The sequence below is a fragment of the Mandrillus leucophaeus genome, unplaced genomic scaffold (assembly GCF_000951045.1).
Source record: "Mandrillus leucophaeus isolate KB7577 unplaced genomic scaffold, Mleu.le_1.0 Scaffold70, whole genome shotgun sequence".
Lineage (NCBI taxonomy): Eukaryota > Metazoa > Chordata > Mammalia > Primates > Cercopithecidae > Mandrillus > Mandrillus leucophaeus.
The window spans coordinates 3,660,711-3,682,610 of NW_012107586.1; the positions used below are offsets into that span (position 1 = coordinate 3,660,711).

General features: G+C 45.9%; 1 protein-coding gene across 2 annotated transcripts in view; it reads left to right on the forward strand.

The window, feature by feature from the left end:
• The window catches only part of STK36 (serine/threonine kinase 36), a 38,346-nt gene extending 21,907 nt beyond the window's left edge, over positions 1-16,439 (forward strand). The window contains exons 12-27 of one of the 2 annotated variants that reach the window (XM_011964601.1): positions 2,241-2,420; positions 3,399-3,496; positions 4,022-4,127; positions 5,735-5,885; positions 6,175-6,302; positions 6,832-6,936; positions 7,313-7,411; positions 7,498-7,586; positions 7,867-7,930; positions 8,119-8,229; positions 9,945-10,019; positions 10,457-10,631; positions 10,877-11,024; positions 11,266-11,413; positions 12,007-12,753; positions 15,589-16,439. In XM_011964601.1, coding sequence (XP_011819991.1) covers positions 2,241-2,420; positions 3,399-3,496; positions 4,022-4,127; positions 5,735-5,885; positions 6,175-6,302; positions 6,832-6,936; positions 7,313-7,411; positions 7,498-7,586; positions 7,867-7,930; positions 8,119-8,229; positions 9,945-10,019; positions 10,457-10,631; positions 10,877-11,024; positions 11,266-11,413; positions 12,007-12,753; positions 15,589-15,732 — 2,568 coding nt within the window. In that variant the 3' untranslated portion in view covers positions 15,733-16,439. The remainder of the gene's footprint in view (positions 1-2,240; positions 2,421-3,398; positions 3,497-4,021; positions 4,128-5,734; positions 5,886-6,174; positions 6,303-6,831; positions 6,937-7,312; positions 7,412-7,497; positions 7,587-7,866; positions 7,931-8,118; positions 8,230-9,944; positions 10,020-10,456; positions 10,632-10,876; positions 11,025-11,265; positions 11,414-12,006; positions 12,754-15,588) is intronic. The other variant, XM_011964602.1, reaches the window with a different exon arrangement.
• The last annotated feature ends 5,461 nt before the right edge of the window (positions 16,440-21,900 follow it).

The following is a 21,900-nucleotide window of genomic DNA, read 5'->3' on the forward strand; positions in this document are numbered from 1 at the left end:
TTTTTTTTTTTTTTTTTTGAGATGGAGTCTCGCTCTGTCACCCAGGCTGGAGTGCAGTGGCCAGATCTCAGCTCACTGCAAGCTCCGCCTATCGGGTTTACGCCATTCTCCTGCCTCAGCCTCCCGAGTAGCTGGGACTACAGGTGCCCGCCGCCACGTCTGGCTAGTTTTTTGTACTTTTTAGTAGAGACGGAGTTTCACCGTGTTAGCCAGGATGGTCTCCATCTCCTGACCTCATAATCCGCCCATCTCGGCCTCCCAAAGTGCTGGGATTACAGGCTTGAGCCACTGCGCCTGGCCTGGATATATGTTTTTATTTTCCTTGGGTAACTACATAGGAGTAGAATTGCTGGTCATATGGTAAATTTATATTTAACATTTTAAGAAACTGCTGAACTATTTTCCAAAGTGGCTGTACTGTTTTACATTCCCACCAGTATTATATGAGGGTCCTTGTTTCTTCACATCCTTGTCAACACTTGTTATTGTCTAACTTTTTTACTGTAGCCATTCTAGTAAGTGTGAGGTAGTATCTCATTGTTATTTTAATATACATTCCACTAATGATGAATGTTGAACATGTTTTCGTGGCTTATTCACCATTTGTATATTTTCTTTGTGAAATATCTCAAGTCTTTTGCTCAGTTTTTAATTTGGTTGTTTGTATTATTGAGTTGTATAAGACTTCTTTGTATATTCTCAACATAAGACCTTTATCAGATGGGTGATTTGCAAATATTTTCTCCCAGTCTGTGGTTTGTCTTTTCATTCCTTCTCATAAGAGTGTCTTTTGAAGCAAAAAATGTTGAATTTTGATTAAGTTCAGTTACTGTTTTTTCCCTTTGTGGTCCGTGCTTTTGATGTTGTGTATACGAAATCTTTTCCAAATGCAAGGTCTTAAAGATTTTCTCTTTTCCTAAAAGTTTTATAGTTGCAGCTCTTACATTTAGGTTTTTGACCCATCTTGAGCTAATTTTTGTGTATAATGTGAGGAAAGGATCTAAGTTGATCGGTTTTGCATGTGGATATATGATTGTCCTGGCACCGTTTGTTGAAAAGAACTCTCCTTTCCTTATTGAATTGGCTTGGCACTTTGCACTTGTCTTTTGGCACTAACAGGTTTTCTTCCTAGTGTTGGATAACTTGCAGTGTGGGGAGTCGGACTGAAAGCTCTGCCTTTAGGGATAAGACTCCCTCTGGTGGAATTCCAGCTGCACTACTCATTAGCTGTGTGATCTTTGACTGCTTCTTTGACCTATGTAGAAGCTTCAGTTTCTTCATCTATAAAATGGCTAATTCTATTTATTTCACAGTTATTGTAAATATTAAATGAGCAAATGCCATCATTTAGAAAAGCTAATGGCATATTATAAAATGCTTGGTGTAAATGTTCTTCTTTTGAAGAATAACCATTTAAAAATATAATACTGGCCAGGCATGGTGGCTCACGCCTAGAATCCTAGCACTTTGGGAAGCCGAGATGGGCAGATCACTTGAGGTCAGGAGTTTGAGGCCAGCCTGGCCAACATGGTGAAATCCCATCTCTACGAAAAATACAAAAGTTAGCTAGGTGTGGTGGTGGGCATCTGTAATCCCAGCTACTTGGGAGGCTGAGGCAGAAGAATTGCTTGAACCCAGGAGGCGGAGGTTGCAGTGAGCCAAGATCATGCCATTACACTCCAGCCTGGAGGACAAGAGTGAAACTCTGTCTCGAAAAATAGATAAATAAATAATAAAAATATAATACTATCCTTAGCATGCAGGCTGTATACAAATAAGTGTTAGGCTAGATTTGATCTGTGAGTCATAGTTTGTCAACCCTGATCTAGAGTTGAATAATGTTGTTTTGTCTTTTTATGGTTGAATAATATTGTTTTATATGCATTGTTTTGAATTTTCAGAAGCATGTGCAGTGCACATGTTTTTTGTTTTTAAGGTAAAGGGCTGGAGAAGGGAGGGAGCAGATGGGAATGGCACTTAGTGTGACAGAGATCCTGAGGAGAGGCCCCTACCCCCTGGTCACTGGTGTTCTGTGTCAGGTAACCTGACCATCTATTGTCTTCTTCCCTGGTATAGTCCCCGTTTCCCTGCTTTTCTTCTCTGTGTTTCAGACTTGCAAAGAAAGGAATGCAAGCATTTGGTCTGCTTTGCCAGCTCCTTGGGGATACTTGGTATATGTAGCTCTCCTTCTTTTACTTCTGAAAATATCAATCATTGCTTCTTTCCCTCATGTCACCCAGATCCTGAAAGGCATCCTGGAGGGTGCTTCCCACATCCTGCCTGCATTCCGGGTCCTAAGCAGTCTTCTCTCCAGCTGCAGTGACTCTGTTGCCTTGTATTCCTTCTGCCGGGAGGCAGGGCTTCCTGGGCTGCCGCTCAGTCTACTCAGGCACAGTCAGGAGAGCAACAGCCTCCAGCAGGTAAGCACCAAGACAGGAGCCTCTGAAGACTCACAGAGGTTCTTTTTCTTGGATTTATCTCATTCAGATTGCCATCTGTCTTTGGTCTGACTGCCTTTTATTTTCTTTCCTCTTCTTTCTAGTTAATAAACTATTAATTGCAAACTCTAATGCCTTCTGGGGCCAGGCAGATAATGTCAGCTGTGAAGTAGGCTATGCATGTGACTATATGAGTAGTGGGGAATATGATGAACTAGAGTTCACATGCCTACTCTAAATAGAGTAGAGGCATCCTTTCCTCAGCCTCCAGCCCATTGTTGCCACAGGGAAATATGGGCCTGGTATTGCCAGATCTTCTAGTTTTCTAAGAAAAGGTAGAAACCCAAATTTTTATGTGTAATTTTTAAATATTTAGAGCACTGTGTTTTGAGATGTTAGATCCTAGGCTTCATTGACCTGATCTTACAGAGCAGAGTACTAAAATTCAAAGATAACTCATACACAGTTACTAATTTGTAAACGGTCACAGAGATAACAAGTGGAAGAGCTGGGACAGAGACTCAGTGTGTTTGGGGCCAAACCTCTACTTCCCCCTTCTGTGTCCTACTGTAGCTGGGCTGAGAGGATGGGGAATATTTCAGAGTCAGTGTAAATACTTAATAGGGCCTAGGCTGAGGCAGCTGGAAAGCTGTACTTTGTTGATGAGTATTAATCTTCGGTGGTTTTAAGGAATTTAGAGAAAAAGATTTTTGAAAAACAGAACCTCCTATACTCCAAAGTGCTATTCAGGCCAAACAAGACACATTTAATCCAGGCTGTTTACAGCCCATTGGCAGATTCTCTGTTACCCCTAGAACTCTCTCTCTGCCTATACTTCTCTTCTGTCTGTTTCTGTCTGATCAACTTGACTGGGTCTCTATAGACCCTTTCTACTGTTTTTTCTATTCTTTGTTTCCATCCTCCACATTGCCCTTCCTCTCTTCTCCTTTTCCTGGGCAGCAATCTTGGTATGGGACTTTCTTACGGGACCTGATGGCTGTGATTCAGGCCTACTTTGCCTGTACCTTCAATCTGGAGAGGAGCCAGACAGGTGACAGGTAGGATAAGAGGTGCTTTTGCACTGTTGGCAAGTTTGGCTTCTGTTTCTACCCCATGTGCCCTTCCCATTTAGGAACAGGCCAAGTATGAAGAAGCTGTGATTTGTTACAGGTTTAGGAATCAGCTGAGTGGCCACTCATAGTCCCTTTAAGGACCCTAAGACAGCTCCAACTTGGCCTCAAGACTTACAGGTTCTAAGAGTCAGCAGTCACCACGGTCCTAAAATGGAAAGGTCAAGATGTAAATAACATGTTCCAGGAAGCCAAGTGGATTAAAGAAAGAAAGAAAAAAAAATATGTGAATAACCTAGATAAAATGTCAAAGAAGGGGCTTGGAGGGTGTCTCTGTGTGTGTGTGTGTGTGTGTGTGTGTGTGTGTGTGTGTGTGTGTGGCAAGGGAGAAGGGAGAACATTCTGATGGGTCCCTTTGCAGAGATTCTCCTACCTGCCCAGAACTGACCGATTCACCACATCCAGGCTTTTAGTAGAGAGGTAAGAAATCATGGGCTCATTTTCCACCCCCAGCCTACAGGTATTTCAGGAAGCTGCCAACCTCTTTCTGGACCTGTTGGGGAAACTTCTGGCCCAACCAGATGACTCTGAGCAGACTTTGCGGAGGGACAGCCTCATGGTAATCTGCTCCCACTTCCAGATTTCTGTATCTCCTATCTTTCCCTGTGTTTCTCCCATCCCCTTTCTTACGACTATGTAGGGTCAGATCAAGTTAATCCAACAAACATTTGTTGAATTCTTACCATGCCATATGCCATGTGAGTAAGAAAAAGTGCCTGCCTTCAAGGGACTAGGGATAATTTAATAGGGGAGAGGTAAAGGGATTAGGGACAACAGTGAAAAGTACATTGGAACTTTGCATATTATACAAGAGCACCACTGTATTTTATGAAGAAGATGCAGTTAACCACTGAAGAAGATGCAGTTAACACTATTTGGAGCATCATAGAAGAAATCTCGAAGAAGGAAATCATCTCTGCTAGCATCTGAAGAATACATTGCGGTTTGCCACGTAAATGAGGCACAAAGTAGAAATTCTATACAGAAGGAGTAACATATATAAAGGCCCAGAGGCTTTAAGCAGTTTGGCATATTTCAGAGCACCACAAAAAGAACTACTTCTTCTTGAAAAGACTTGCAGATCATCTAGTATTGTCTAACCTTGTTTGTCCTGAGGATTAGTAAACTATTCAGTTCTTTTCCCTAGATCCTGGAGGTAAGGGACAGGAGAATGGAGGATTGAATGAGAAAGTAGCTGTATTCTGATTAACCTCAGAGGAGATAGAGAGGAACATTTATGTGTAAGGAAGTAAATAATTGCCTGGTCATTGTTAAAACTGGTAATTGGGAACATAAATCTGGACTACTTCCTGCCTTTAGCTAGCATTCACTCAAACTTTCCTGGTCTGAGATCCTGTTTTCCTGTTTTAATATCCCTCACCCTTTCAAGTCAGAAAGCTTTTACTGTCTAACCTAAATTTTGGCCAGCAGTGACTCATGTTATTGGCCAGCACTTCTCATGTCATGTGCTATGAATAGAATGGGGAGTTGGAATAATTACCTCCTGAAATTCTGAATCAATAGGACTGAGTTGGGAGGGACCCAGGAATCCCTAGGATTTCTTCTTTTCTTTTCTTTTCTTTTCTTTTCTTTTTTTGAGACAGGGTCTCTCTCTGCCACCCAGGCTAGAGTGCAGTGGCATGATCTTGACTCACTGCAACCTCCACCCTCCGGGCTCAAGCAATACTCCCACCTCAGCCTCCCAAGTAGCTGAGACTATGGGTGTACTCCACCAGGCCTGGCTATTTTTGTTTTGTATTTTTAGTAGAGACAGGTTTTGCCATGTTGCCCAGGTTGGTCTCAAACTTCTGAGCTCAAGCGATCCACCTGCTTCAGCCTCCCAATCCCCTGTTGGGATTACAGGCATGAGCCATTGCACCTGACTGCTAGGAATTCTCATACTCACAGTCTATAAAAAACACTTTGAGAAACATCATCTAGGGAGCAGCTGATCAGAGAATAGAAGGATTGACACCTAAAATTATTGTCCTTGAAGCATGAATGAAGGCAGTTATAATGCATTTTTGGTGTGAAGAATGCTTAAAATTAGACACGTGTTTGCTTGGGTTTTTGTCCTCTTTCCTCAGATCCTCAGGGTTTCTTGTTTTTTACACTAAGCCCAGTCTTCTGATGCCCTGATGCTACCTCTGCACTTGTCTCCTTTAGTGCTTTACTGTCCTGTGTGAAGCCATGGATGGGAACAGCCGGGCCATCTCCAAAGCCTTTTACTCCAGCTTGCTGACGACACAGCAGGTTGTCTTGGATGGGCTCCTTCATGGCTTGACAGTTCCACAGCTCCCTGTCCACACTCCCCCAGGTAACCTGAGTGGGGAAGGGAGGTTCTCTTGACTTCTTTGTTGCATAGTTCAGGTTCTGCTCTTTCTAGTGCCATCACCTAGATAGCGCCTGGCATTTAGTAGGTGCTCAGTAAATAACTGTGAACTGAGAGGATGAATGGGGATCTGAGGGAAACAAACAGACTTCATCCTGCATTCTTCCCACTCCCTTAGGTTCCCTACTCCTGCTGCCATATCAGTGAGTACTGGTGCTATTGTCTAGGGCAAGAGCCTCAGGCCTTTGGAGTCACTCTTTGCTTTTCTCCATAGGAGCCCCACAAGTGAGCCAGCCACTGCGAGAGCAGAGTGAGGATCTACCTGGAGCCATTTCCTCTGCCCTCGCAGCCGTATGCACTGCTCCTGTGGGACTGCCCGACTGCTGGGATGCCAAGGAGCAGGTCCGAGCTACAATTGCTTGTTCCTCTCATCCCTTCTGCCAGAGGAGTTGGGGAGGCTAGCCCCAGTTTTTCAGAAAGACAGAAAAACAAGCTTTTAAGCCCCTCCTTTAGTACTTCCAGAAACAGATGCTCCCACCCTGGGCCATTTGTAGAACGTGATATAGCCAGAATCCCAGAGCCCATGGCCAGTTGGTGAGGGAGAGAGCACAGTGATAAACTGCCCAGGTGGTGGGGCAGCTGATCTGAAGCCTCCATTGATGCTTCCTCAAGGACTGAGGATTCAGCTTTCCTGATCCCTGTTGGTCAGTAATCCTTTCCTCTGTACCTGGCTACACTGGGGCCAAACTATGCCATGACTTTTGGTTCTCTGTTGGTGATGAAGACGGAATAAAATGGGGTCTGAGGTTTCTGGTGAATGGTGGGAAGAGTGACTAGGAAGAAACTGAGAGTCCTGATCATTTTGGACATATGAGAAGGATAGGGTTGTAATAATGTGGATAGGATTGAGCCTTCAGGTACGTCTCTATAGGTCTGTTGGCATTTGGCAAATCAGCTAACTGAAGACAGCAGCCAGCTCAGGCCATCCCTCATCTCTGGCCTGCAGCATCCCATCCTGTGCCTGCACCTTCTCAAGGTAATTCTCTTAACTCCTGCCATCACAGCTTTATTTTTAACTCCCAGTACAGAGAGAGAAACAGACAGATCAAGAGAGGGGGACTAAGAGAGAGAGAGAGACTGAGAGAGACCAATTGAGAGAACCCCTTGGAAGACTCCTTTCTGCTTTTAAATCTGTTCAACTGAGAGGACCCCACTGTTAGCCAGTCCTCAGCAGAACCGAGAACGGTCCCTGTCTCACTCTCTCACAGCAAGAGGCAGAAGGGGGTTCTCTCACACTCCCAAGTGTGGGTACCAGATCTTTTGAGGGGCTGGCTGGTGTTTCAGCTGAGCCTTCAATCTTGGATCCCAGGGCCTGCTCTGCCTCACTGCCAGACTCCTTCCCTCTCTCTCAGGTTCTGTACTCCTGCTGCCTTGTCAGTGAGCGCCTGTGCCGTCTTCTAGGGCAGGAGCCCCTGGCCTTGGAATCCCTGTTTGTGTTGGTTCAGGGCAAGGTAAGCCAGCAGCACAGGTGGGCTTCCCCTGGCGGCCCCACTGTCTCAACCAGAGGTTGTTCTGATATCTTAGGTTTCCTTTGTAGGTAAAGGTAGTAGATTGGGAAGAGTCTACTGAAGTGACACTCTACTTCCTCTCCCTTCTTGTCTTTCGGCTCCAAAACCTGCCTTGTGGGTAAGTCATAAAGTAGGGTGTCTCCACAGAAGTCTTCTAGCCACATAGCTAACCCTCACAAAGAATATGGAGAATGGTACCCTACAGCCTATCCTTAGGAGGAATTGGGATAGAGAGTGTGAAGCTTTCTCTACAAAGAACAGACCTAGACTCCCATCAACTTTGTGCCTTGGAGGTAGACATGCAGCCTAGGTGAAGAACGTCATGCAAGGGAGAGGGGAGGCCGCTTGCCAACCTCCTTTAATACTGCTGCATCCCTTGATGTATCTCTTTATTCCAGAATGGAGAAGCTAGGCAGTGACGTTGCTACTCTCTTTACTCATTCGCATGTCGTGTCTCTTGTGGTAAGTTTTTAACCTTCACCCTTCTCCCCTTTTCACCCTAGCATCTACCCCTTGTGGAAGTTGGGGAGTCACTATCCAATTTGCATGTTTCTGGAGGCATTCTTTTGGCAGAGACATAAATCCTCTCTGCCTGTTCTGAATGCCATTTAGATTTGGACATTCTTCCTCCTCTTCTACCTCTCCCACAGAGTGCAGCAGCCTGTCTATTGGGACAGCTTGGTCAGCAAGGGGTGACCTTTGACCTCCAGCCCATGGAATGGATGGCTGCAGCCACACATGCCTTGTCTGCCCCTGCAGAGGTGAGGCCCCCCAGGGAGGGCACAGGCATGTTTTCTCTGAGTCAGACACTAGGACTGCATTCAAGGGGAAAAGACTGAAATGGTAGCAAGCATGGAGTAAACTGAGGAATGGAAAAGGAATCAAGGAGCCCTTCCTTTTCTAGATTTGTTGCCAGATAATAGGCCCCTCTGAACCCAGATTGATCCAGACTTTAGATTTCTTTTTAATATGCAGGGCTTCTAGAGAGTGAGGGAGGGAAGGGAAGAGGAAGGGTGACTAACCTGGGTTTTCTGAGTAGTGTGATAACCCTGCCTGCTTCATTCTCCTCCTCCAGAAGCTCATGCTCTTGGCAGAGTCCTTCCTAATGCATAATTTCTTCACCTCTGACTGCGGCTTCCACTCTGCTTTTCCCACTTGTTCTTCTTAACAGCTGGAAAAGGTGGCTGACATCCTGTGAATTCTTCAGGAAATCAGTCCATTATGCAGGCTTCTTTCTGCTTTCTCATTTCCCAGGACTTTTCTTCCTTTCATTTTTAGACCCTTTGGAACTCATCTTTCCTTCATTTTGTAAAAAGAAGGATAGACTTTATAATCAAATTATTGTCATCCTTTTTTTTTTTTTTGAGATGGAGTTTCGCTCTTGTTGCCCAGGCTGGAGTGCGATGGTGCGATCTTGGCTCACCACAACCTCTGCCTCCTGGATTCAAGTGATTCTCCTGTCTCAGCCTCCCGAGTAGGTGGGATTACAGGCATGCACCACCATGCCCAGCTAATTTTTGTATTTTTAGTAGAGACGAGGTTTCTCCAGGTTGGTCAGGCTAGTCTCGAGCTCCTGACCTCATGTGATCCACCCGCCTCAGCCTCCCAAAGTGCTGGGATTACAGGTATATACCACCATGCCTGACTCATTTTTTTTGTACTTTTAGTAGAGATGGGGTTTCACCATGTTGGCCAGGCTGGTCTCGAACTCCTGATCTCAAGTGATCCACCCGCCTCCGCCTCCTAAAGTGCTGGGATTATAGGCATAAGCCACTGTGCCCGGCCTGTCATCCTTTATATATGTAGAATTTTTTTTTTGTTTGTTTGTTTTTGAGATGGAGTCTCACTCTGTTGCCAAGCTGGAGTGCAGTGGCATAATCTCGGCTCACTGCAACCTCTGCCTCCTGGGTTCAAGCAGTTCTTCTGCCTCAGCCTCCTGAGTAGCTGGGACAACAGGTGCGCGCATCCATGCCCAGCTAATTTTTGTATTTTTAGTAGAGACGGCATTTCACTGTGTCGGCCAGGCTGGTCTTGAACTCCTGACTTCGTGATCCACCCGCCTCGGCCTCCCAAAGTGCTGGTATAACAGGTGTGAGCTACGACGCCGGCTGAATTCTTTATAATTTATAAAACATTTTCACATGTTATCCCACAACACACTTGAAAGATAGACACACCGATGTAATAGTATTAATCTGCTTTTTCTAGACTAAGTTAGCCTTCAGACAGGTTGTATCACTAGTGATAGCACTAACACTCATCCAGGAGTCTAAGTCAGAACTTTGGGAGTCATCAGTGACTGTTCTGTCTTCCCCATTATTCCCCCATCCAAATGGTTCCCCCAGACCCCATATATTCTACCTTCCAGTTGACTCTCAAATCTGTTCCCTCCATGGCACCGTCACTGACCTGCCTTGGTTTAACGGCCACCCCATTCCTCTTAGGCACCTGCATTCTTCTTGTTTCTCTCTGACAGGTTCGGTTGACTCCACCAGGTAGTTATGGATTCTATGATGGTCTCCTCATCCTTCTGTTGCAGCTCCTCACTGAGGTACAGATGCATCTTGGGATGGATGGGAAGTAAAGGGAGAGGAACTGGGCATTTTGGGGAGCCTCTGGACCAGAGGAATGAAGAAGCAACCCACAGCCTCCCCTCTCAAGCTACTGTGCCTGTGATAGCCTTGGAACTTCCCTGCCTGCCCTCAGTACCGACCCTTTGAAGGAAACCATTTGCTGCATCCCCTGGGATCCAGTAGGGGATAAAATGAATTCCCTGGGTTTCAGCAGACATACACATGAGTTGTGAGGTCAGAGGGTTAAGGTTTGACAAGAAAGTGAAATAAGACAACAGGGAAATACTAGGTGGAAAAGCAGAAGGAATTATTTCTGGGATTTCCTTTCCTTGTAAGTCAGGGACAGGAATGAATAAAAGCATTCGAACTCCTGACTTCTGTCTTTCCCCCGGCCCTCTTTCACTTTTATCTCTAGCAGGGGAAGGCTGGCCTCATCAGGGATGTGGCCAGTTCAGAAATGTGGACCGTTTTGTGGCACCGCTTCTCCATGGTCCTGAGGCTCCCCAAGGAGGCATCTGCACAGGAAGGGGAGCTTTTGCTATCCAATCCACCAAGCCCAGAGCCAGACTGGACACTGATTTCTCCCCAGGGTATCTTTCTATCAGTATCCTTTTTGGGAGTGCATTGATCTCCAAGAGGAGGCAGCCCAGAACTGGGTTAACCCACAGAGGTTTCTTTTTTTTGCTTTTGCCTGGGGACAGGAAGCGGTGTCTGCACTAGAGCTGCTCTAAGATGGGGAAGGGACTGAATAGGTGTAGCCCTGGGAACTGTGGGGAAGCAGGGGTATCTGGGCCTCTTGCCTGTTCCATTGGGTCTCTATTTTTGGTGTTCCCAGGCATGGCAGCCCTGCTGAGCCTGGCCATGGCCACCTTTACCCAGGAGCCCCAGTTATGCCTGAGCTGCCTGTCCCAGCATGGAAGTATCCTCATGTCCATCCTGAAGCATCTGCTTTGCCCCGGCTTCCTGAATCAACTGCGCCACGCGTGAGTTTGAGCTAGAAGAAGAGCCACAGAGTCAGTAATGGGGAGGGAGAGAGAAGGCAGGAAAGAAGTTACTGACAGATTGAGCTATGAAGCAAGAAAGATGAGATCAGGTTTAGGCTGGAAACCTAAGTACTGGCTGAGATTGTAGAACGGGAGCTGGGCAAAGGAATTGGAGGAGGGAGGGAGGAATGATAAAAGTTAAGTGAACAAGACCAAGTCTCTTCGACATTCCTCTCCTTAGGCCTCATGGGTCTGAGTTTCTCCCTGTCGTGGTGCTCTCTGTCTGCCAGCTCCTTTGCTTCCCCTTTGCGCTGGACGTGGATGCTGACCTCCTTATAGATATCTTGGCCGACCTCAGGGACTCAGAAGTTGCAGCCCATCTGCTGCAGGTACTTGGGCAGCTAGCATGAAGGTGGGAGAGGAAGATAGCCAACCTTATATCCTCTAATTTACTTCCCAGCAGCTCCAGGGCTCTTCTAGGCCCCTGTAAGTGTGGAGCAGCTGGCTTGACTCAAAAGTTGGCATGGAGACAGTACTCAGGCCTATGCAGAGGCATGTGGTGGAAGCTGGGTTGGTGCCTCCTCCTCTCCATCAGTCTGTCACCTGGTTCTATTGGTGCTCACTGGGGAGAACATCCTACTCTAGGCACTGAAGACTCAGCTCCTTGGCCAGAAATCATGTTTCTGGCAATTCTTGGCATTGCACAGTGGGTCTTTGTTCTTTTGGTGTTTCTTTTTGTTTTTTCACAGTGGGTCTTTGAAGGCAGAGACCGAGTCCTTGCAAAGTAAGGAATGATCTTGGAAAGAACCTGCTCTCTCAGGCTCCACATCGTATCTCATGTGGAGTGCTGTGGGGCGGGACTTCCAGCTCTCTGTGGCATTTCTCACCATAGCTTGGCTTTTGTCTCTCCCAGGTTTTGGGCTTCTTTCTAGCTGCATATACTCTCCCTCTCCCTGAATCGTTTTACCTCCTGTTCTGTCAGGTCTGCTGCTACCATCTTCCGTTGACGCAAGTGGAGCTGCCCATCAGCCTCCTCACACGCCTGGCGCTCACGGATCCCACCTCTCTCAATCAGTTTGTGAACACAGTGGCTGCCTCCCCTAGAACCATTGTCTCGTTTCTCTCAGTTGCCCTCCTGAGTGACCAGCCACTGCTGACCTCTGACCTTCTCTCCCTGCTGGCCCATACTGCCAGGGTCCTGTCTCCCAGCTACTTGTCCTTTATCCAAGAGCTTCTGGCTGGCTCTGATGAATCTTATCGGCCCCTGCGCAGCTTCCTGGGCCACCCAGAGAATTCTGTGCGGGCACACACTTATAGGCTCCTGGGACACTTGCTCCAACACAGCATGGCCCTGCGTGGGGCACTGCAGAGCCAGTCTGGACTGCTCAGCCTTCTGCTGCTTGGGCTTGGAGACAAAGATCCTGTTGTGCGGTGCAGTGCCAGCTTTGCTGTGGGCAATGCAACCTATCAGGCTGGTCCTCTGGGACCTGCCCTGGCAGTTGCAGTGCCCAGTATGACCCAGCTGCTTGGAGATCCTCAGGCTGGTATCCGGCGCAATGTTGCATCAGCTCTGGGCAACTTGGGACCTGAAGGGTTGGGAGAGGAGCTGTTACAGTGCCAAGTACCCCAGCGACTCCTAGAGATGGCATGTGGAGACCCCCAGCCAAATGTGAAGGAGGCCGCCCTCATTGCCCTCCGGAGCCTGCAACAGGAGCCTGGCATCCATCAGGTATACCCTACAGTGCTTATGAACCATGATGATCAGGGCCCCTATAGTTCACAACATTTATCTGAGATCATCTGTAAGGAATTGGAATCAGGACATCCAGAAACTTATGCCGTGTTTCTCCCAGGGACAGTGTCTTGGAGTGAGTTTTCCAATTACCATCTCCAGCCTTAGAGAAGGGAAGGGAGCTAGAAGAGGGCTCCAGTGGGCTGGGAAATGTCTGAGATCTCAAGGACCACAGTTGATCTCTTCTAGAGCTGTGCAGGAGGGAGATGAGGGAAGACTAAGAGATGCTGAGATAGAGTAGTTTTACTCTGTGTGCCACGAAGGTGCTGACTTTTTTTTTAGACTTACCATGAGAAAAGCATGATGCTAAGCATTTTACCTTTATTTTCTGGTTTAAACTATTACCATCCTAATTTTGCAGATGACAAAACTGAGGTACAAATAATTTAATAACTTGTCCAAGTTACAAGGACAGTGTGTAGGATTGGGCTTTTGAACTCAGAAGTCTGAGTCTAGACCCCATTCTCTTAACCACTACTTTATCCTGCCTCTTCTGCGCAATTTTCTTTTTTCTTTTTTCTTTTTTTTTCTGAGACAGAGTTTCACTCTTATTGCCCAGGATGGAATGCAATGGCGTGATCTTGGCTCACCGCAACTTCCACCTCCCAGGTTCAAGCAATTTTCCTGCCTCAGCCTCCGGAGTAGCTGGGATTACAGGCATGTGCCACCACGCCTGGTTAATTTTGTATTTTTAGTGGAGACAGGGTTTCTCCATGTTGGTCAGGCTGGTCTCGAACTCCTGACCTCATGTGATCCACCTGCCTTGGCCTCCCAGAGTGCTGGGATTACAGGTGTGAACTGCTTTTTTTTTTTTTTTTTTTTTTGAGACTGAATCGCACTCTGTCTCCCAGGCCAGATTGCAGTGGTGCAATCTCAGCTCACTGTAGCCTTTACCTCCCAGGTTCAGGCGAGTCTTGTGCCTCAGCCTCCACTGAGTAGCTGGGACTACAGGTGCCTGTCACCATGCCCAGCTAATTTTTGTATTTTTATTATATATTTATTTACTTTTTTTTTTTTTTTTTGAGACGGAGTCTCTCTCTGTCTCCCAGGCTGGAGTGCGGTGGCGCAATCTCGGCTCACTGCAAGCTCCGCCTCCTGGGTTCATGCAATTCTCCTGCCTCAGCCTCCCGAGTAACTGGGACTACAGGCGCCCGCCACCACGCCCGGCTAATTTTTTGTATTTTTTTAGTAGAGACAGGGTTTCACCATGTTAGCCAGGATGGTCTTGATCTCCTGACTTCATGATCCGCCCTCCTTGGCCTCCCAAAGTGCTGGGATTACAGGTGTGAGCTACTGCGCTCAGCCTACTTATTTATTTTTAAGTTGGCGTCTCGCTCTGTCGCCCAGGCTGGAGTACAATGGCACGATGTTGGCTCACTGCAACCTCTACCTTCCAGGTTCAAGCAATTCTCCTGTCTCAGCCTCCCAAGTAGCTGGGATTATAGGCACGCACCTTACCTGGCTAATTTTTGCGTTTTTAATGGAGACAAGGTTTCACCATGTTGGCCAGGCTGATCTCGAACTCCTGACCTCCTTGAACAACTGCCTCAGCCTCCCAAAGTGTTGGGAATACAGGTGTGAGCCACCCTGCCTGACTGCGATTTTCAGTATATAAAGAGCCCAGTAGGCCAGGCTCTGTGGATCTTGCCTGTAATCCCAGCACTTTGGGAGATGGAGGTGGGCAGATTACTTGAGGTCAGGAGTTTGAGACCAGCCTGGCCAACATAGTGAAACCCTGTCTCTACTGAAAATACACAAATTCGCTGGGTATGGTGGCAGGTGCCTGTAATCCCAGCTTCTCGGGAGGCTGAGGCAAGAGAATCGCTTGAACCTGGGAGGAGGAGATTGCAGTAAGCTGAGATGATGCCTCTGCACTCCAGTCTGGGTGACATAGCGAGACTCTGTCTTTTTTTTAAAAAAAAAAAAAGCCCATTGGAAATCACACATATCTACATATGGTAATACAAATTATGACATCTCAAAGTGGTAGCATTGGGAAGTTCATGCAGAACAGAAATTTGAGAGGATGGTGAAGATCTTTTTTTTCTTTTTTTTTTTGAGACAGAGTCTTGCTCTGTTGCCCAGGCTGGAGTGCAGTGGCACGATCTCGGCTCACTGCAAGCTCCATCTCCCGGGTTCACGCCATTCTCCTGCCTCAGCCACCTGAGTAGCTGGGACTACAGGCACCTGCCACCATGCCCGGCTAATTTTTTTTTTTTTTTTTTTTTAGTAAAGATGGTGTTTCACCGTGATAGCCAGGATGGTCTCGATGTCCTGACCTCATGATCCCCCCGCCTCGGCCTCCCAAAGTGTGGGATTACAGGCATGAGCCACCTTGCCTGGCTGATGGTGAAGATCCTATAGGAATTTTGTTCAATCCATGGGGAAAATAATTAATGGGATTCTTGTTGGTAATGAGGTTAGAACCCACTGGTCTGCATTGAAGACTGGGAATTAGACCTTTTGGCTTACTGTGAGTTACTGCTGCATTCATCAAGTCTTCCTGGGGACATGTATATGTGTCCCTTAGTGCCTTGGTTTCATGGTCTATAACCAAAGAGAATGGAAGTAGACTTCTGGTCCTGATGATTCCTATATCCAAGGTTTCTCCTCTCCCATTCAGTCTATTCCAAGTCCTCGAGAGCCCATTTCCTTTTTCTTCCTCTTCTCAAGTGGGAATTCCTGGGTAAATGAAAGTCCTCTGCACCTGCCCCAGACACCACCATTTCTGAGCCTCATGTTCTGTTCTATCATCTGTTCTCTATCCTACAGGTACTGGTGTCCCTGGGTGCCAGTGAGAAACTAGCCTTGCTCTCTCTGGGGAATCAGTCACTGCCACATAGCAGTCCTAGGCCTGCCTCTGCCAAACACTGCAGGAAACTCATTCACCTCCTGAGGCCAACCCATAGCATGTGATTCCAGATTCCTGTGGTCCAGCCTCCAACTTTGGTTGCCCTGCTATTGTCAACTCTTCCTTATTCTACTACACAAGCCACCAACTCAACTGAGAGCTAAAGAGACTAGAAAAGAGACAGGCTGCCAATTCAACTGAGAACAAGAGACTAGAAGAGATTTATATATAAAGCTTCTTCCTTCTCCCAGATTCAGGATGTTTTCAACCAGTAAATTTTATTGCTGTTGGTGCCAGAGAAGAGTCCTTTCTTCTCTACATCCAGGGGCCTTTTCTCCAATAATGTGCCTTTAACTCTAGGGACCTTCCTCATGGACCTTAGGCAAAAACCTCAACCTGAAAGATCTCTTCCTTTCTGGAGCTCCTTTAATCCTCCCAGCAGGTTTTTGCCTTAGACTTGCTGGCCCCAGGACAGTGATGAAGACAGAGCCTGTCTCAGCTCTAGGCTGTGGGGATTAATGCCATCAGTCCCAGTTATTGAGGGATTCCTTAGCCCTTAGCCAACATTCCTATCTGTGGGTGGGTGTGGAGAGTGTATTTTTTTTGGGGTGTGTGTGTGTGTGTGTGTTTAATAGTTCTGTTTGTAAACTCTTTTAATAAAAATTATGCCTCACCATACTTGAAGCTCCCAGGACAAGGATTGGGAGGCTCAACCCCTCTTTTAGCTTCTATGTGGTGTTGTTGGAAGTGCTGGTGTCCTGTTCACACAAGATCCTGGTCTGGCAGCTTATTTATATCATTTCTTGCCTTCCAATTTCCTCCTTCCTAAATGAACTATATTTGGTTACTTACTTTCAAGTCAAGGCCGGTGGAGCTGAAATAGGAAAGGGTAGGATTAAACAGAGCGGTAAATTAGGTTGCTCAGACTTAGTGACTAATTTTAATATTTAGTGGAGTTCTAATGTGTAGGGAATCCAAGCTGCTTTAGAAGGGTAGCTATTATAAAGATTGTGCAATTTACCAGAAAGGACTTTTAGTCGGACCTGTTAGAATTATAATCTAATTGGAAGCATTGGAAAACCTTAACTCATTGGATGGCTTAGAACAAGCTTCCAGGGCCTTGATTTCTCCATCCATAAAATGAGACTCCTTTCTGTCCTTCCTTAAATTCCAGTTGTTTTAGAAATGAAAGACGTAAAGTGCCCTTATTTTTATAAGAAATTTTGTTTAACCCTCTTCTTCATTGTCCACTGTATTTATACTTTAGCAAAAATAATATTTTTCTAGGGAGCACCATAATTTTCTCCTATCCAGATTCTCTCAATTCAGTTGAATGTATATTTTTTGAGTCAAATACTTTCTGTATGCCAGATACTATTCTAGGTACAGGAGATAAAACAGTGCCCATGATAGAGTTCCATTCTGGTCAGGGAGATAGTGAAATTATTAAAAGAATAATATGTAGAAAGGTGATAAAATCTATAAAAGCTATGGAGGAAAAATAAAGGAGGGAAAGGTGATGAGGAGTGCTGAGTTGGATGGTCAGGGTAGGCCTCACTAGAAGGTGACGCTTGAGAAAAGACTCGAAGGAGGCAAGGGGAGTGAGTCGTGCACCTATTCTGGGGAAAAGCCAAGGCCCTGAGATGAAAGCATGCCTGGCATACCTGAGGAGCTATGAGGAACCAGTATGGATGAAATGAGTTTAAGAGGGTGGAGAAGGCCGGGCGCGGTGGCTCAAGCCTGTAATCCCAGCACTTTGGGAGGCCGAGACGGGCGGATCACGAGGTCAGGAGATTGAGACCATCCTGGCTAACACGGTGAAACCCTGTCTCTACTAAAAAATACAAAAAAGAGGTGGTGGGCGTCTGTAGTCCCAGCTACTCAGGAGGCTGAGGCAGGAGAATGGCATAAATCCGGGAGGCAGAGCTTGCGGTGAGCCGAGATTTGGCCACTGCACTCCAGACTGGGCGACAGAGCGAGGCTCCGTCTCAAAAAAAAAAAGGTGGAGAATAGTAGGAAATGAGATAGGAAGATAATGGTGGGGGCCAGATGTTGCAGGCTTTGTAGACCTTGGTGAAGACTTGGGTTCTTTCTTTGAATGGAGGATGCATCTATTGGAGGTTTTTGAACAGAGAATTACATGATCTACCTTGCATCCTAAAAGGATCACTCTTCATTCTGGTCTTGTGAATGTCTATGGGGGTAGGGGAGAATGGGAAGTAGGATGAGCAGTTAGGAGGCTATTGTAATAATAATCCAGGCAAGAGACAATGGTGTCCTGGATGGCGACTGGGGTGATACCAATGGAGTGATAAAAAAGTAGTCAGATTTTGAATATATTTTGAACATGGAGCAAACAGGATTTCTTGACTGATTGGAGGTGGGGGTATGACCAAAAGAAAGCAGTCAAGGGTGACTCCAAGGTTTTTGGTCTGAGCAGTGGGAAGAATGGAATTGCCATTAACTGAAATGGAGAAGGCTAGCAGTGGAGTGGTAATGGGTGGGAACAAGTTCAATGTGAACATGTTGTCTTTCAGTTGGAAATTTTTGAACACACACACAGGTAGAGGATAGTTCAGTGTACTCCATCACTACTTGAGCAGCTACCATATCTATTCTTTTGTTACTCAGGTGTTTGTTTGTTTTTGAGGCAGGGTCTTGCTCTGTCACCCAGGCTGGAGAGAAGTGGCTTGATCATGGCTCACTGTAGCCTCGACCTCTCAGGTTCAAGGAATCCTCCTACCTCAGCCTCCCAAGTAGCTGGGACTACAGGCGGGCAGATCACCTGAGACCAGGAGTTTGAGACCAGCCTGGCCAACATGGCAAAACTCCATCTCTACCAGAAATACAAAAATTAGCCGGGCATGGTGGTGCACGCTTGTAATCCCAGCTACTCGGGAGGCTGAGACATGAGAATCGCTTGAACATGGGAGGCAGAGGTTGCAGTGAGCCCAGATCGTGCCACTGCACTCCGGCCTGGATGACAGAGCGAGACTATCTCAAAATAAATAAATAAATAAATAAAGACTGGGCATGGTGGCTCATGCCTGTAATTCCAGCACTTTGGGAGGCTGAGGCAGGTGGATCACCTGAGGTCAAGAGTTGGAGACCAGCCTGGCCAACATGGTGAAACTACTAAAAATACAAAAATGAGCCAGGCATGGTGATGCATGCCCATAATCCCAGGTACTTAGGAGGCTGAGACAGGAGAATCACTTGAACTCGAGAGGCGGAGGCTGCAGTGAGCCGAGATCATGCCACTGCACTCCAGCCTGGGCAACAGAATGAGATCCTGTCACCAAAAAAAAAAAAAAAAAAAAAAAAGAGTTTAACAGGAGAAAAACCACATTTATTGTTGTACATACATGTAAGTGTCCTATAAAATATGAGACTCAAAGAAGGGTCAGATGTTCGAGGCTTATATAGCATCCTGAGCTACAGGAAGGAATAGGAGCTTGGGACTTCTGGGAGGTGGTGGAGACACAAGTTTTGGGATGGTGAGGGGAGGAATTCTATGGTAAATGAAAGGGGTCTTGTTCTGTAGATAAAAGTCTCTCAGGAAATAAAGTTATCTCACAGCAGCCCTCAGGAGAATAGGTGATTGTCTGGGCACAGTGTGAACCTCCAGTTTCCTCTGCTGTGATCTCAGTTCATTTTTCCCAGTTGATAATATTCTCAGGGAAAGGATTCATACCAGTTGAGTTCCTTTTGGAGGAACTCAGACAACCCCCTGACTGCATCTGCTATTACCTTGTGCCCTTTGTCCAACGTAATCAACATACCAAAGTGTCATATTTTGGGGTGGCATTTCCTAAACGCCATCAACCATATAAGGTAATATTTACAAGTTCCTGGAATTAGGTACAGATCCATCTTCTCTATGGGGGCCCACCGTTCAGCTCCCTACAATAAGAGAATAAATAGTAGTTTCTTAACGTTGTCTATGCTCTATTTTTCTTTTTTTTTTTTTAAGAGAGGGGATCACCAGGGTGGAGCACAGTGGTGCAGTGTTAGCTCACTGTAGCCTTAAACTCCTGGACTCAAGCAGTCCTCTGACCTCAGCCTCTCAAATACTGGGAGTACAGACTTGAGCCATTGGGCCTACCACATCAGCTATGTTCTTAATGTTCCCAATCCTTATTCAGATTTTCCCATAGTCTTGACAACGAAGAATCTTGGGGTTCATAAATTTGAAAAGGAGAGCTTTATTTCTTATAAAGGGTTGCAGCCTGCAAGGTGGCCATTCTGACAGGCTAGGAAGTATAGTTTCTGGCAGAAGCTGATAGCAGGTACTTTAAGGGAGGGGTAAAGGGAACAGAAATTTACACAGAGTGGGCTGGCTAAATATACATATTTAATAAGCTATAGGAGGAGTCATGATTATGACAGAGACAAGTACATGCACAATTGAGCTTCATGCCTCTTCATGGGTTGCATATTCAAAAAATGGCTGCATTCACGTGATCCTAGGGAGCAGTTTTCAGCCCTCTGATGTCAAAAGGTATAGCACACGAAATGAAAACCCTCACTGTGCACCCTCCTCCAAAACCCATCTGGAGATGGTCAGTTTTAGGAAGGGATGTATTGTGAAACTGATGAGCTTTCACTTTGAAACTGCAAAGACAGTCTGGGCAACATAAAGACCTTGTCTCTACAAAAAATTTTAAAATTGGCCAGGCGTGGTGGTTTGTGTCTGTGGTCTTAGCTGCTTGGGAGGCTCAGGTGGAGGACTGCTTCAGCCCAGGAGTTTGAGGCTTCAGTGAGCTGTGTTCATGCCACTGCACTCCAGCCTAGGTGACATAGTGAGATCCCTTCTCAAAAAAAAGAAAAAAGAAAAAAAAAAAAGGAAGAAAAGTGCAAAGAGTAGGGAGTCTGGTTCTGGCCTCTAAAACCAATGAATCATCCCTTCCTTGATTTCTAGAGCTGGTTTCTGCTTACTCCTTAGGAAAGAATTCTGCTTAAAGGTTAATAAGGAAGGGGCATATTGAGGCATGTTGGACCTCCCATCTCATCATAGCCACGAACTCAGTTTTTAAGGTTGCTCTAGCGTCCCCTTAGCCAAGGCGGGGTCCATTCAGTTGGTTGGGGCGGGACTTAGAATTTTTGTTTCTCAGTCTCAAAAGTGTCATTTTACAGTTTGTTTGAATCAGGATCCAAACAAGCTGCACTCATTGCATTGGAATATATTTCTTTTTTTTATTTCTATTTTTTTCAAGATGGAGTCTTGCTCTGTTGCCCAGGGTGGAATGCAGTGGCACAATCTCGGCTCACTGCAACTTCTGCCTCCTGAGTTCAAGCTATTCTCCTGCCTCAGCTTCCTGAGTAGCTGGGGACTACAGGTGTGCACCACCATGCCTGGCTAATTTTTGTATTTTTTGTTGGAGATGGGGTTTCACCATGTTGCCCAGGCTGATCTTGAACTCCTGACCTCAAGTGATCCTCAGAGTGTTGGGATTACAAGTGTGAGACACTGCACCTGGCCAACATTTGAATATATTCTTAAATCTCTTATAATCTAAAACATCTCCCCCCATTTTTATACCCTGAAATTGTTGAAGGAAGAAGAGGTCATTTGTTCTGTACATTGGCCCACATTCTGGATTTGTCTGATTGCTTTTTTGTAGTGTTATTCAGTTGGAGTCACTCAACTTTTTTTTTTTTTTACAAAAATACACTATACTTCATAAATATTTCTGTGCAATTGCATCACATCAAGAAACACAATGCACAGCTGTTCCATGTTTCGTTATCTAAGATTGATTAGTACATATAGGTGATCTTCAGTGTACATCCTTCAGTGTAAAATTCTCCCGTAGATTATCTAATACTTTTAGCATCCATCAACGACTGTTGACTAAATAAGTTATTTATTGAGATCCTTCCTCTGGTCCAGATTGTTTTCATCAGATTAGTTTTATCTTTGTCCCCTTTATTTCTGTAGCCAATTGCCTAGGAAAGATCCTTTCATCTTCCAGCTTTCTTAGATCTCCAAATCTCTCAGGTCTACGGACATCTGAGATAGGAGCACGATCTATCTTGCCTGGGGAGCTAACGAGATAAGGAATTGAGTCAGTATTTCCTAACATTCACACTTGAAGCCCATAAAGCAGGCAGGTGGTTTTAATTTTGCCCCGCTGGATAGGTTGGGGTTAGGGAAGGGCGGGTTAGAGGGAGGCAGAGTGAATCGGGGGCAATCTCCCCTTTCCTGGGGTCAAACTCAAAGGCTTTTACTA